This window comes from Camelus bactrianus, chromosome 21, assembly GCF_048773025.1.
Source record: "Camelus bactrianus isolate YW-2024 breed Bactrian camel chromosome 21, ASM4877302v1, whole genome shotgun sequence".
NCBI classification, from domain to species: domain Eukaryota; kingdom Metazoa; phylum Chordata; class Mammalia; order Artiodactyla; family Camelidae; genus Camelus; species Camelus bactrianus.
The window spans coordinates 5,145,679-5,157,888 of NC_133559.1; the positions used below are offsets into that span (position 1 = coordinate 5,145,679).

Sequence of the window (12,210 nt, forward strand, 5' to 3'; positions counted from 1 at the left end):
TAGGAAGGCATGAGGAAGACTACCTTAGTTTATTTAGTTGATCCCTCTTCTCAATTCTCAATAGTCTCAAACACTTGTTGCCATGTTTTACTTAATCTTTAATATATTTTAATTAAAAAAAAAAAACCCATTAACAGTACATTTTGGTCTGAAGTGGTCCCTCTGCTGAAATGCCAGGTGCTAGCTGTCATTCTGGCTTTAAAACCAAAACCCCAAACATTTAATAAATAAAAATTAGAACTAGTTGCCATTCTACTCCAAACCAGCTAGCCTAGGGAAAGAGGCCAGAGAAAGGAGGCAGTAAGATCCTGGACCTGTAACTGCAGGGACAGCTGGCAGAGAAGTAACAAGACTGAGCAGTCCCCAGTGTGGCCCCCACTTTTTGGCAGAGGTAGGATAAGGGTCGTGTGCACCCTCCTACGCTCAATTCATTTGTATCTTAGGAGGGAAGAAGTTAAAGTCAGCTCAGCTTTGGTTTCTGGTCCGAGTTAGGGAGCTTAGAAAGGTGAGCCCTGGTCCAGCTTTGGCAGAATGAGGCCCACAGGTAGGACAGTAAGGCACGACCCTGGCTCTGGAGGTCAGGGAGTCAAAGGCAAACAGCTAGGGCCCAATTCTGAAGAATAAGGAATGTGAGTTGTAACCCCATCCCCAGCGCTGAGGAAGGGTCTTGAAATAGAACAGACAACTTGGAAAATAGAGAGGAAAATAAGACCATCCCCCCTCTAATAAAGGATACAGCCGACCTCCCCTTTCCTGGGGGCAGGCTGGGTGGAATTTGGCTTAAAGGCAACTGGGTGACAGGGAAGCAGGGGGTGGGGGCACAGAGAAGAACACTCTCCTCTTTCTCCTTTCTCCCCAGGGCTTAAAGTGACCCTGTGGGGAGGGTGGGGTAGTTCCTTGGCTTTATGCAGTAATCTGAGGGGCAGCAGGGACAATGTTTCAGTCATTCTTACGATGGTTGTTATTGAGGATAGGGTGGCCATTAGCTAGGGGCCGGCTCTTTGCTCCTCCCCCGGCTGCAGCCTCCTCCCCCTCCGAGCTCTCTGTCTCTTCCCGGTCACTGCGTTCGTCTTCTACCAGCTGTGGAAAGGGTGGAAAGGGTTACAAACCCCCACGGACTGGCTCTCTCTAGATATAATTTTTCCAGCTGTACCCAGAGCCCCACAGTAGTTTTTAGAGGGTTACTGGTATGGGCAGGAATTTGGGCAGTTTCTGGAGTGGAGGGTAGTAGGGCCCACAAAATACGGAGACAGCCTTTACCTTTCCAGTTACGAACTTGTGGGCCATGCGCAGGATGAAGTAGGCCCAGAAGACATGCAGCAGCTGCAGCACTCCCATCATGAAATTGAAGAAGTAGTAGCCAAAGAAGGCGGGGTAGAGCTCCAGGGGGTACACCACAGTGCAGTGCAGGATCCTAGGACGGGAAGGGAGAGACCAGAGCTGTGAGCACAGCAAGGAGGGGTTAAGTGGAGAACAGATAAATAGGGAAGAGGGGCAAGACTTCTGATTCCTTGAGAACCGGAGTACAGTCCGGCCACCTACTCACCAGAAGGGCAGGATGACCAGGCGGGTGATGATGAAGACAATGGCGAAGACGATGAAGATGTTGTTGCAGGTGTTTTTCCATCCCGCATAGTTAAACATCTTGGCTGACTGCATAGATAGCCCCCATCTGTCATCATGGGCTCCTGACTCTCCCAGTCACATGTACAGCCCATTAGCACACTGGTTCTGTGCTGCCCACCGCCTTGGTCCCTGGAATGTGGAACCCCCCCATCACCCCAAATCAAGGATAGAGGAACAGAGAACCTGCACCAGGGTCTGTAGGTGTGAAGAAATGCCCAGGGAGCCTGACCTCTAGCAGGTAGTCAGAAGAATCATGCAGAGCCATGATGAGAGTTCCTGCTCGGACATAATTGGCAAACCAGGAGAAGCTGATGAGGATGATGGTGGCCACGTGGTGGATGATCTGTTCCTTGAAATCCTGTAGAAAAGATGGTCTCCTGAGGACTTTGTCCGGTTTCCTAGCCCGCACTGTTCTGTTTCCTCCCCCTCACTGTTAGTTCCACGTATCCCACAGCTCCATCCAAAGCACCCAGAAGTCAAGGGGGAGGCTGTTCATCCCAGGGCTTCATTTGGGCTCCTAGGCTTAATGGCACAGCCTCTTGACCTACCTTTCGCTTGACATCAGAGGCAATGCTGAAGAGCAGGGACCAGTAGAAAGAGAGTTCAATCATGTAGTACCAATACTGGGAAGGGATGGTGCTCTGGGAGAGAGGAAAGAAAGGTGAGGGACACCAGAGCAACTGGATGCAAGAGTCTCACCTCTCCAAACCCAGCCCTCTAGCCCCCGAGTTTGTGTTTAGCACTGTGTTATGACTCCAGTCCCTTCTGCCGCGTGTTCCGGAGATGCTCTCTTCACAAGGGTGTGTACGTCCTAATCCTGTCCTACAGCGATTCTCTTTAATCACCTCATGTAAAGAGTTAGGACCCATCTCGTACCTGTATGGGATATCCCTCCCAAACTTTCCTCATGTCATAGAACCAAGGTTTCTGCAAAGAGATGGTGAGAGGTTAAAAGAAGGGACCCAAATTCTGTGGCCTCACCCACCCTGCCAGAGAACCTACTCCCACCTCCCAGTAACCCCTACTCACGTCAACAATAACGGCCATGCCCACAATAAAAGCGATCAGGTAAAATGTGAATCTCCAGCTGGAAGAGGAAGCAGAAATGGCCGAGAGAGTGGGGTGGGAGAACCGCACAGCCCTGCAACCAGCCCCCAAGTACACCTCCCCCAGATTCCCACCTTTCCCTCCTCACCTGGGTGCAGTCTCTGCATAGAGCCATGGCCCACCCCTCCCAGGAGAACACATCAGACTTTCCTCTGCCACCCAGCTTCTCTGGCCCCAACCTCCCCTACCTCGCTTCTCGGAACTTCTTGAGGAGACTGGGCCGGTCCTGGTTGCGGCGGCGGCGGAACCAGCGCTCCACCTGGCGGCCAGAGAGCCCGCTCTGCCGCGACAGAAGGTCCACCTCCGCCTGGGTGCAGTGAAGAAGCCCATTTCGATCTGCTTCAGAACTCAGCAGCACCCACCCTCCACCCTCTACCAGAGATGACCCATGTCAGGCCTGCTGTCGTCCCATCTCTTCACCCGCCAGAGCTGGCCTTCCAACCCCATCCCCTGCCCACTGCCCACCAGAACCCAGTAACTCCCAGACCAGAGTCTGCGGCTCACACCTGTTTGGGCTGCTTGCCGCTGGTCACGTAGAAATGCTCCAAAATGGGGTTGGGAGGTGCCCGCAGCCGAGTTTTCTCCTTTACGTTCAGGAGGGCAGCCAGCGGTGTAGCCACGTAACTGGGGGAGGGATATGAGTGACAAATGTCTGGCTCTCTTGAAGCACCACAGTCTCCCGGTAGCTTCTAGGCGGGGGCGGGGGCGGGCAGGGCACAACAAACTGCAAGCTCAGGCAACTATTCCTGGGCCTCAGTTTCCCGGCAGGCCCTTCTCTGGCTCCCTTGGGCTGCCCATGGCTGACAAAGCTGTCTGTGTTCACTAGTGACCAGGCGGGGTAGAGGGTGAGAACAAATAACCATTGAAGGAAAGGGCCTGGGGGTGCTGAGCCCTCAGAAAGACAATGCTGCCTTCAGTGGGGGGCACAGAGTAGGCTGGGACCTGGGTGGTGAGAATACCAGGGTCCAGGACCAATTAAACAGAGACAGACTTGAAGTACAAGAAACTGTGTGGCTGGCACCCGCGGAAGGCATAAGGGCAGGTCGGTATGCTCACAGCTCAAAGAAGTATCGAACGATGAGGAAGAGCAAGGCCAGGGGTAGTGTGATGTAGAGGTCTGAGGCTTTGGCATAGACACGTCCATCTCGGTCTTCTAGATCAGCCCAGGTTAAGTTCGCAGGCAGCCACAGCCGTTCCCACCAGAAGTAGTCATACAAGGTCTGGAGCATCCTGAGGGAGGAGGGAAAGGTGGAGCATATCAAAGAGGGCAGCAAGAGGGGAAGAGACAGATGAAGGTCTTCATGGTGTAGCAAAAAGAACAGGGGCAAAGACGCAAGCCCTGGGTTCTGGTCCTGGCCATGTAGGCAAATCAGTTTCCCCACCTACAATAAAGTGGCTTTCCAGTCTAACATTTACTATTTACATCAACCAAAGGCGACGCTAACACTACCACCCCCCCACCCCCCCCCCACATGTTTCCCTAGATTTAAGAACCCGGGGGTCTCCCCATCATTTTGCTGTCCTCACATGGAGGACAGACAGGATCTGGCCCTAGATGCTGTAGCCAATAAATCTCAAGTCAGAGGCGCCCTCTCCCCACTACTCTCCAGCCACCCTTGTTATCCCCCAAGCCAACCTATAAATGGAAGCTCCCTTGCCAGGGAAGCCCAAAAACAGGTTGCAGGGCTGGGGCAAGCCCTTTCTCCTTCTTCCTTACAACCCAGCGGGGCAGCAGGTCCTAGGGAAAATTGAGAGGCCAGAGTATTATGCCCCCAAACAATGCTGAGCTCCAAGATAATCGATGGACATCAAACTCCCGCACACAAGATTAACACACATGCCAAGCCATCCAGTCCCTACACATCAGGCAGAAGAACCCTGTCTGAAGCCTCTTCTCAGAAACAAAATGAAGGCTAGGCTGCAGAAAGTCGGGGATTGGGAGATAGAAAATCGAGACAGCGACTAAGACATCTGGTGGAATTAGGAGCTATTTCTTATTAAGGCTCATCTGGAAAGTATGATACTAGCCTGCGGGGGAACACCTGTCACAAATACCTGCAGCCCAGGAAAGAGGGCTGCTTTCCCCAGCCTCCGCCTTCCCTCCACTGAAAGACAAAGGCTCACCAGGGTGGTAGCGACCACTTAAACACTCAAATGAGGGAGGGGATGGTCTAGGGCTCATGTGGAGTTAGCAGCTGCTTGGAGCTGAAAGAAGCAGCAAGGATGAAGATTCAGTGATGCTGGAACCAGCACAACACCTGGCAGTCCTGGGACTCAGAGTGAACCCAGGATGATGGCAAGGGCGGTACCTTCCAGGCTCCCTACCCTTCATCCTCCCGGGAGGATAGGTGAATGGTATCCAGACTGGCCTTGAGACTAAAAGCTGACACGGAAGAAAGGTGGTCCTCTCCCAGCCAGGGAGGACAGAGACTGAGGAGATCGTTTTCTGCTGTGAACTGGAGACCAAGTGGTGCCGCTCTCCGGCTGAAGGTTGATCAGATCACAGCTGAGCTGGGCTGGTTCTCCGGCCCTGCTCCTCAGACAGCTCCGCCTCCACCCACCGCAGAAGCACTTGCGAAATCCCTCTCAGCCTGTCACGGGTCAGTATTCCAGCTCAAGGACTTTACCCTCTTGTCCCCACTCCTGGTCACTGCTCTCGGATGAAATCAGAGGTCAGCACGGACAGTGAAGGAGCTTCAGCTCCACCTTCCCCCAGTAACACACACACACACACACATTCCAGGCCTCAGCTCCTGAGGGCACTGCCCCTTCCCCCTCCACCTTAACAAGAATAAATATTTATTTAGTTAAAGAGATGGAAGCCTTTTGAACAGAACAAAATTAAACATAATTATCCACAGAACTCTCTCCAAACAACCATGCACAAACATACACCTTTTTCCTAGAAAAAAGTTATAGAAAATCTAGTAGAGAAGGGACCAGGCAGAATGCCTGGATGTGGTGGCACACCTCTGGCTCTTCCTTTCCACCTTTTTTCCTTAGCCTGACTGGAGGTGAGGAAATAAACCTTGAACCAGTCACCTGACTGCTATGTCTCCCTGTAGCTCAACCTGTCCTCCACTGAGGTCTAAAGTCAAGGGTACTGACAGGGCTAGAAGTTGGGTCCCATCCCCACCCTGGTCAGTGGGAACCTGCACGTTAGTATCTCTTGTCACTGATACTTTGAGGATTAAAGATTCAGAGAGCTGGCGGGGGTCCTGGAGGGTACGAGCAGAGTCCCTGTCCCTGACTCCTGGGGCCCAGGAATGTCTTACGCCAGTCTGATCCCTACACAAAGAAGGTGAGGAGCTGGGGAACTGGCAGAGAAACTGCCAAAGAGATGGTCAAGGGCAAGCGCCTGGATAGCGCAACTATCTCAACCCCTAGACTAGACAGCACCTGCCCTCCTCCTGCTCCACGCAGGGAGAGTGGAAGATAGCATGAGCATGATGGGTCTGGGTTCAGAAATGTAGGTTAATGCGGGCGCTCTCACACCTGGGTTTCAGGCTTTCTGCGACCACAGTCCTCCCGTGCTGCCTACTGCTTCCATTAGCAGAGGCACAACTACCCCGTCCCCGCTTCCCTGGCCCCAGGGCCGAGCCCAGCAGAGGGAGGCACCAGATTTGGCAGGGTCAGGACTTTTGACCTAATGCAGAGGGGGAGGGAAGGCAACAGGGGCTCCTAGCTGGCCTCACTTACACACCCCGCAGAACAGAACGTGCGAGTCTGCTCCCAGGGGCATCCCTGACGGCTGCCTGGTACCAGCACACCAAGCCAAGCAAGGGATCCTATAAGCAAAAGGCTGGGGCAGGAAAAGGGGATGTGCCCTCGGGATAGGGAGACAATTTGGCTTTTCTTGGGGCATGCTGGCCCTCTGGACAGGTACTTGATTTTCTGGTGGAGAAAACCACACTTATATTTTTCCAATCATAGAATTTACTCCCCACCATACATGAAGAGACAATTGGGTGTGTGAGTATGTATGTCTTTCTCACACACACCCCACCACACACACCTGCCTCAGAGAGACAGACACCACTTTCTGAGACAAGGCTGGAGAGGGGCCAGCAGAGCAGGGATTTCATGGGCATTGGATTACCAGAAACTTGAACAGGGCTCTGCCTAGTCCCCACCTTTTGCCCCAACCCTGACAAACCCATCCCAGACCCTCAGAGTTGAAAAGGGGTAGGGGGTTCCCCTGGGGGCTTGTAGACCCAGAGGACTGGGAGGGAGGAAGTTTGAGTCTGTGAGGAAGGGATCTCACAGACTCAATGTGATAACAGTAACAGTGGCTCTCAGAATTTGGAGGAATAATTGAGGAAAATATAGTGAGATCAGCAAGGAAGGAGAGAGTGACAAAGAGAGGGTCCCACAGGATGTCAGCTTCCACTGAAGCCTGGGGGACACAAAAAAAGAAGTAGAAGAGGACCTGAATAGTCCTCCTTGTTGAAAACTTTTCCAGGCAGCAACAGCGAGTTAGGAACAGGCTGCAAGCAATGGATGCAGCCAAGAAGAGGTGGATCATTGCTCCAGGCTGCAGTATAGGTTCCAAAATTTAGGTATTTTTGGGGGGGGGATGCCCTACCAAAGGCCCTAACACACCCCAATACTGCATAAGACTACAGCCCCCAGGGGCAGGGAAAGGGTGGCAGGTTGAAGAGGGGGTGGTGCTGAAACAGTAAAGGGTTAGCCAGCCTGTGGCCAGTGACGGAAGAGCGGAGGCCCTTCCTGCCAGGGGGAAAGCTGGCCAGAGGCCCCAGTGAAGGGAGTGGACTGTGGGGTACCAAGGAAGACAAGGAACTCTCTTCAGGACATTAGAGTCCGTGCAGGGCACTGCATGATTAGGGCCAGGCCCTGAGGGAGGAGGCTGCTGACAAGTCCTTACCCTTAGAAGCCCCATCGCAAGTGCAGTCAGCCACCCACATTAGGCCCAGTCACCTGGACTCTGGTATGGGACAGTGACCCCTCCAAAACAGATGTGGGAGTGATTGCTGGAGGCCTTCCCTGATTCAATGCCCTGGGAAGAAGGGCTCACTCCATTCCTCAGGATCCTCAGAACCCTCTGACTGCCGGACTTGGCAGCTCAGGTGATTGAGACCAGATTTTGATACCAAGAGCCTGGACTGGGGAGAAAATGAATCCCCAAGCTCAGGCCAAATATTAGTACCACACACCTGCAATTAACCTACTTGCCGGAGAGCCTCCGAGCCAGTAATTAACAAGGTGAGGCCCAGAAAACCAGTTTCACCAGCATCCTCCCCCGGCACCCCAACCCCCGCCCTCACTCCATAACGGTATAGGATCCTTAGCCTTGGGGGACCGGGACAGACACTCAGAGCCACTCCTTCCTGTTTCCCGTTAAGCACATGGACGCTCTGACCGCCCTCCCGGAGTGGGCACAGTGGGCGGGTAAGAAAAAGCGGCAAGACCCTCCACTCTCCTCCCACTCTAGCCACGGGACTGTCCGGGCCAGGGGCCCCGCTGCGAGCCCGCTGCCAGGCAGGGGGCTCTCGCGCAGGTGGTCACCGGGCTTGTCTACTCCCCAACAAAGGGGCGCCTGGGGCTCGGCCGTCCGCGAGCAGCCCCCGCTCCCGCACCTCCCGGCCCCTACCTGTTGTCTACCAGGGCTCCTCTGGGCTCGAGGCGGCGCGCCCGAGGACGCCCCGGCGCCTGGCCAGCCTGCCCCAGGGCGGCGCTGGGGGCCCGGCCGCTCCCGCACGGCGCTCCGGCCCGCCCGCCCTCCCCCAGGCCGGCCGCCATGAGCGCGCCAGGCAGAGGCCCCGAGCCCGCGGCAGCGCCCCGCGCCCAGAGGCCCGCGGGTGTGCGCCCGGGCCCCCTCTCCCCTCCGCGGCCCTCTCCCTCCCCCGCCGGGCCCTGTGCGCGGAGCCGCGTCCGCGCAGCCCCCAGTTCTCCCAACTTTTCCGCGCCGCGTCCCGCCCCGCCCCTGCGCGCGGGGCCCCGGGGCCCCGGAGCGGGGGTCCCTACTCACTCGGCGGCGGCGGCGGCGGCGGCGGCGGCGGCGTCGCGGAGCTGGCCGGGCCGGGCGCCGCTGCTCCGTCTCTGCTCTGGTCCGCGCTCCGGGCCCCCTCCGGACTGGCTCCGCTCGCTCCTCTCCTCCCCCTTCCGCCCGCCCGCCTGCCCGCTCCCTCCCTCCTTCCTCCTCCTCCCGCCGCCCGCCGAGCCCGGCCGAGCCGAATGCGAGCCCAGCCAGCCCCGGAAAGAAAGGCCGCGAGCAACACAGGAGCCGGGAGTCTGGGCGTGGGCCTGCGGCCCGGCGACGGAAGGAGAGACGAGGGCAGGCGGCGGGGCCGGAGCCTCCGCGCGGGGTCTGCCGCCGCCCCCTTCCCGGCCCAGGGCGGGTGGCTGAGCCCCGGGACTCTAGCCCTCGCGGCGCCCGGCACTGGAAACACGGCACCAAGGGGAGAAGCCCCCGATGAGGGCTGGCAGTGTGGGGGGCTCTCCCAGCCTCAGGTCTCTCCGTTAGGGATGCGATGTAGCCTTCGGGGGACCCAGGACAGACCGGCGACGTGCCCGAGGACCCGGGACGCGGAGCGGTCGGGCCCCCGCCCCATCCCACCCGCCCCTGAATGCGGTCCTCGACCTCCCCCCAGCTGCGGCCCTCAGGTCCCTCTGCCCGACCGATTGCCATACTTCCCACCGCCTGGCCCCCTGGGCAGCGGAGGGAGGAGGGCGCCCCGGCTCCCGACGGGCGCAGCCCCGGGGAGTCCTTCCCAAGTGTCGCGCGTCTAGGCCGAGCTCCTCTCCAGGGCCGACCCAGGCAGCTGACCTTCCCAGCGCAGAGCCTGCGACCCCTAGGGCGACCCCCACCCCAGCCCCGCCGTAAAACCCACAGCGTTTCCACCCAAGTGCTGTAAAACCTACCCCAGAGGCACGCGTTCCCTACCGTAGTAGACTCTGAAAGAGCCCACCCCCAACTTTTGTTGTGTAAGATGTATTTGCTTTCGATCTAGACTTTGGTTATCCGTATTCAAATTCATATTAAAAATGTTTTTTCCTTAGTCTGGTAAAACTGATGTTTCAGGAAGATGCAACATGTTTATCTTAGAAAACTGGCCTTGATTCCTCGCGTGGACAGAGTGTGACTAAAACGTGTTGGAGGGCTTGCTTAGAGAGCGCCGGCCAGGTAGGGGTAACTTAATTTTTCACCTTGATGAAATGTTGGCGTTCTTACACTGTCACAGTTAGAACCTCTGACAGTAGCTTGTTTCAAGGTTTATCTAGTCAAGTTCAGGTCCTTTGACAGTTCTCTGAAGAATGTGACCTCCCACCAATCCAGTTCGAGAGCTTGGCCCTCACTTAAGGCTCTTTCTGGAGAGGTAGAAACGCAGAAGTTGACTGACTTCCAAACTTTTCTTTCGCTCTTTGCAGTGGATCCCCCAGCCCAGGCCTACCACCAGGGAAATAAAACTCGTTTGCCCACCCTCTGGCCCCTGGCATCCTCAACTAGTCGCCAGAGGCGTCTTCAGCCTTTTTCAGCCCCAGACCTGCCTGATTTCCCAGTTCCCAGCAACCCCTCCAGCCCTTTGCTCCTTTGCCCCTTTGCCCCAGGCCGAACTCCTCCTTTATGAACATATCTTTCTACCCCTTTGTTAGTCCCCTTCCCTCAGCCTTCCATATTCCCTCTACTTTTCTTGAGTGCCCTCCCCAGATGTCCTCTACCAGCAGGGTTCCAGTGTCTCCTCTTTGGACCCTGCTAACCTTTGGGTAACTCTCTGCCTCCTCCCTATGTCTGTCCTACCTGGCTCCCCTCCTTTAGTTTCTGAGCCCTTTTCTCAGTTTTCCTAGAGGCCAGGCTTTCCCAAGGTCCCCACCAGGCTTTTTAAATGACTCCTCAGAAGACTGAAAACCAGTTAACTTTTTTGTAAGATAGCTGTGGGGAGGGGAAGTTTGGGGCAGGAGCTGAATAGTCAAGGCCTGAAAAATAAAGATAAGAGGGTGTAGCCCTCCAGGAAACAAAGAAGGTGGATGGAGCAGGGGAAACTGGGCCTCAGACAGCTTTAGAATGATGCTACCAGTGTAGGAAGATGCACACACACACTCAGTCTGTCTAGCTTGGACCAGGAGGTCGTGATCACCGGCCTTCTGACCATCCCCCACCACCCTGGGCTGGCACGGCCACACCCACAGTGCCCCAAGCTGCCTGCGTAGCCCTGACTCACTTCCTCTGTATGGGCTGCTGAGGTGTCTAGGAGGCAGAGGACACTAACAGGCCTTCAGCCTGGGATTTAGGTGCCGGGGCAGCCTTCGGGGATGTGCAAAGACAAGGACCCAGTTGTGGAAAGTGAGCCTTGGTCTTCCCAGGTCAGGCTGGCTCGTGCAGCACAGAAGCCTGGAGCTTGGCTAGTACATAAGCAGAGGGACTGAGGTGCCAGGAATTATGAGGAGAAAAAGTTTCATAACAAGAGGAAATATAGATGGGGGGTTCTATATATTCTAAAATCATGCAACGCAAAGTATTTGCAGAAAAGCAATATGAACTTGGAGTTCAACGAGTTTTCATGAGTCAACAGCTGAGTCTCCATTTACTACTGCTTTGTCCTCCTGTATTCCACTAAGAGGAACCCCAAGTCAGCCACGCCCTCCTCTGAGTGACGAGGAAAACATTAAGAAGTTAGGAGACCTGGATTCTGGCTTCAACACCATGGCCTTTGGAAGTCACTCAGCCTCCTTGAGTCAGTAACAAGAGGGTGGTAGACCAGGTCATCCCTAAGCTCTCCTCCAACTTGGAACTTCTGAAATTTAGAGCATAGGGGTGGAAGGTGATTTAGTAAATCTGAAAACAACCTCAGTCTGGCCCTAGAATTGAACAAAACAAAATCCAGGGACAAAAGGAGTGAGATTCCACCAGTTTCAGTGGAGGCTTTGTAAAGGCATCAAACACAGTCCTCACACTCCTAGACAACCAGGACTACTCTGCTGCCTTCTCCAAGTTCAGGATTCAGCCTTGCAGTTCAGCCAGCAGTCCATTGCAGAGGTTTGGACTAGGGAAACAAGAGCCCTCTCTCTCCTTTCATTTCCCCCTGAGCCTGCTTGGAACATGTGCCCAAGAAGACACTCTGATGGATGCAGAAAGCCAGAGGCAGGGAACTCTGGCTGTGGAGCCACTGTACTGAACTAACCCAGCCTAGAAAGTCATCGTATGTCCTGAGCTCTGTCTCAGTGGGGTCCCTTGAGTAGAGGTCTACCTGCGGCTTTTCCCCTGACCCTGCCTGCCCACCAAGCCCACCAGGAACCTCAGGAAATCGCGCTTGCCAGCAAGTAGGCCCCTTGATATCTGCGGGTGGAGCCAGAGCCTGGGAGACCTCAAGTGGCCGCCAGGGGGCTCGGGGCCCTTTCTCAGTGTTTTTTGATGCTCTCTTGTGGCCAGGTTGGGAATTGGCAAGAACAAAGTTACAGAAAAGAGCCAAGATTGGAATTCTTAAGGAGGCACTAATAATAGTTATCAGTATAAAATAA

At 55.3% G+C, this 12,210-nt stretch overlaps 1 protein-coding gene across 3 annotated transcripts; it reads right to left on the reverse strand.

Annotated features, from left to right (window-relative positions):
* Window positions 1-74: 74 nt before the first annotated feature.
* On the reverse strand, window positions 75-9,701 carry CERS2 (ceramide synthase 2). Of its 3 annotated transcripts, none has more exons than XM_074349395.1 (11): window positions 9,616-9,701; window positions 3,790-3,963; window positions 3,240-3,357; window positions 2,922-3,040; window positions 2,656-2,713; window positions 2,503-2,553; window positions 2,175-2,267; window positions 1,856-1,984; window positions 1,547-1,653; window positions 1,261-1,414; window positions 75-1,080 (listed from the first exon to the last, which is right to left on the reverse strand). In XM_074349395.1, the coding sequence occupies exons 2-11, from the start codon at window positions 3,960-3,962 to the stop codon at window positions 940-942; spliced, it is 1,143 nt and encodes a 380-aa protein (XP_074205496.1). In that variant the 5' UTR covers window position 3,963; window positions 9,616-9,701; the 3' UTR covers window positions 75-939. The 3 variants fall into 3 exon arrangements, with proteins under 3 accessions (XP_074205496.1, XP_074205495.1, XP_074205494.1); XM_074349394.1 differs by lacking the exon at window positions 9,616-9,701 and adding an exon at window positions 8,723-8,881; XM_074349393.1 differs by lacking the exon at window positions 9,616-9,701 and adding an exon at window positions 8,345-8,361.
* Window positions 9,702-12,210: the final 2,509 nt, after the last annotated feature.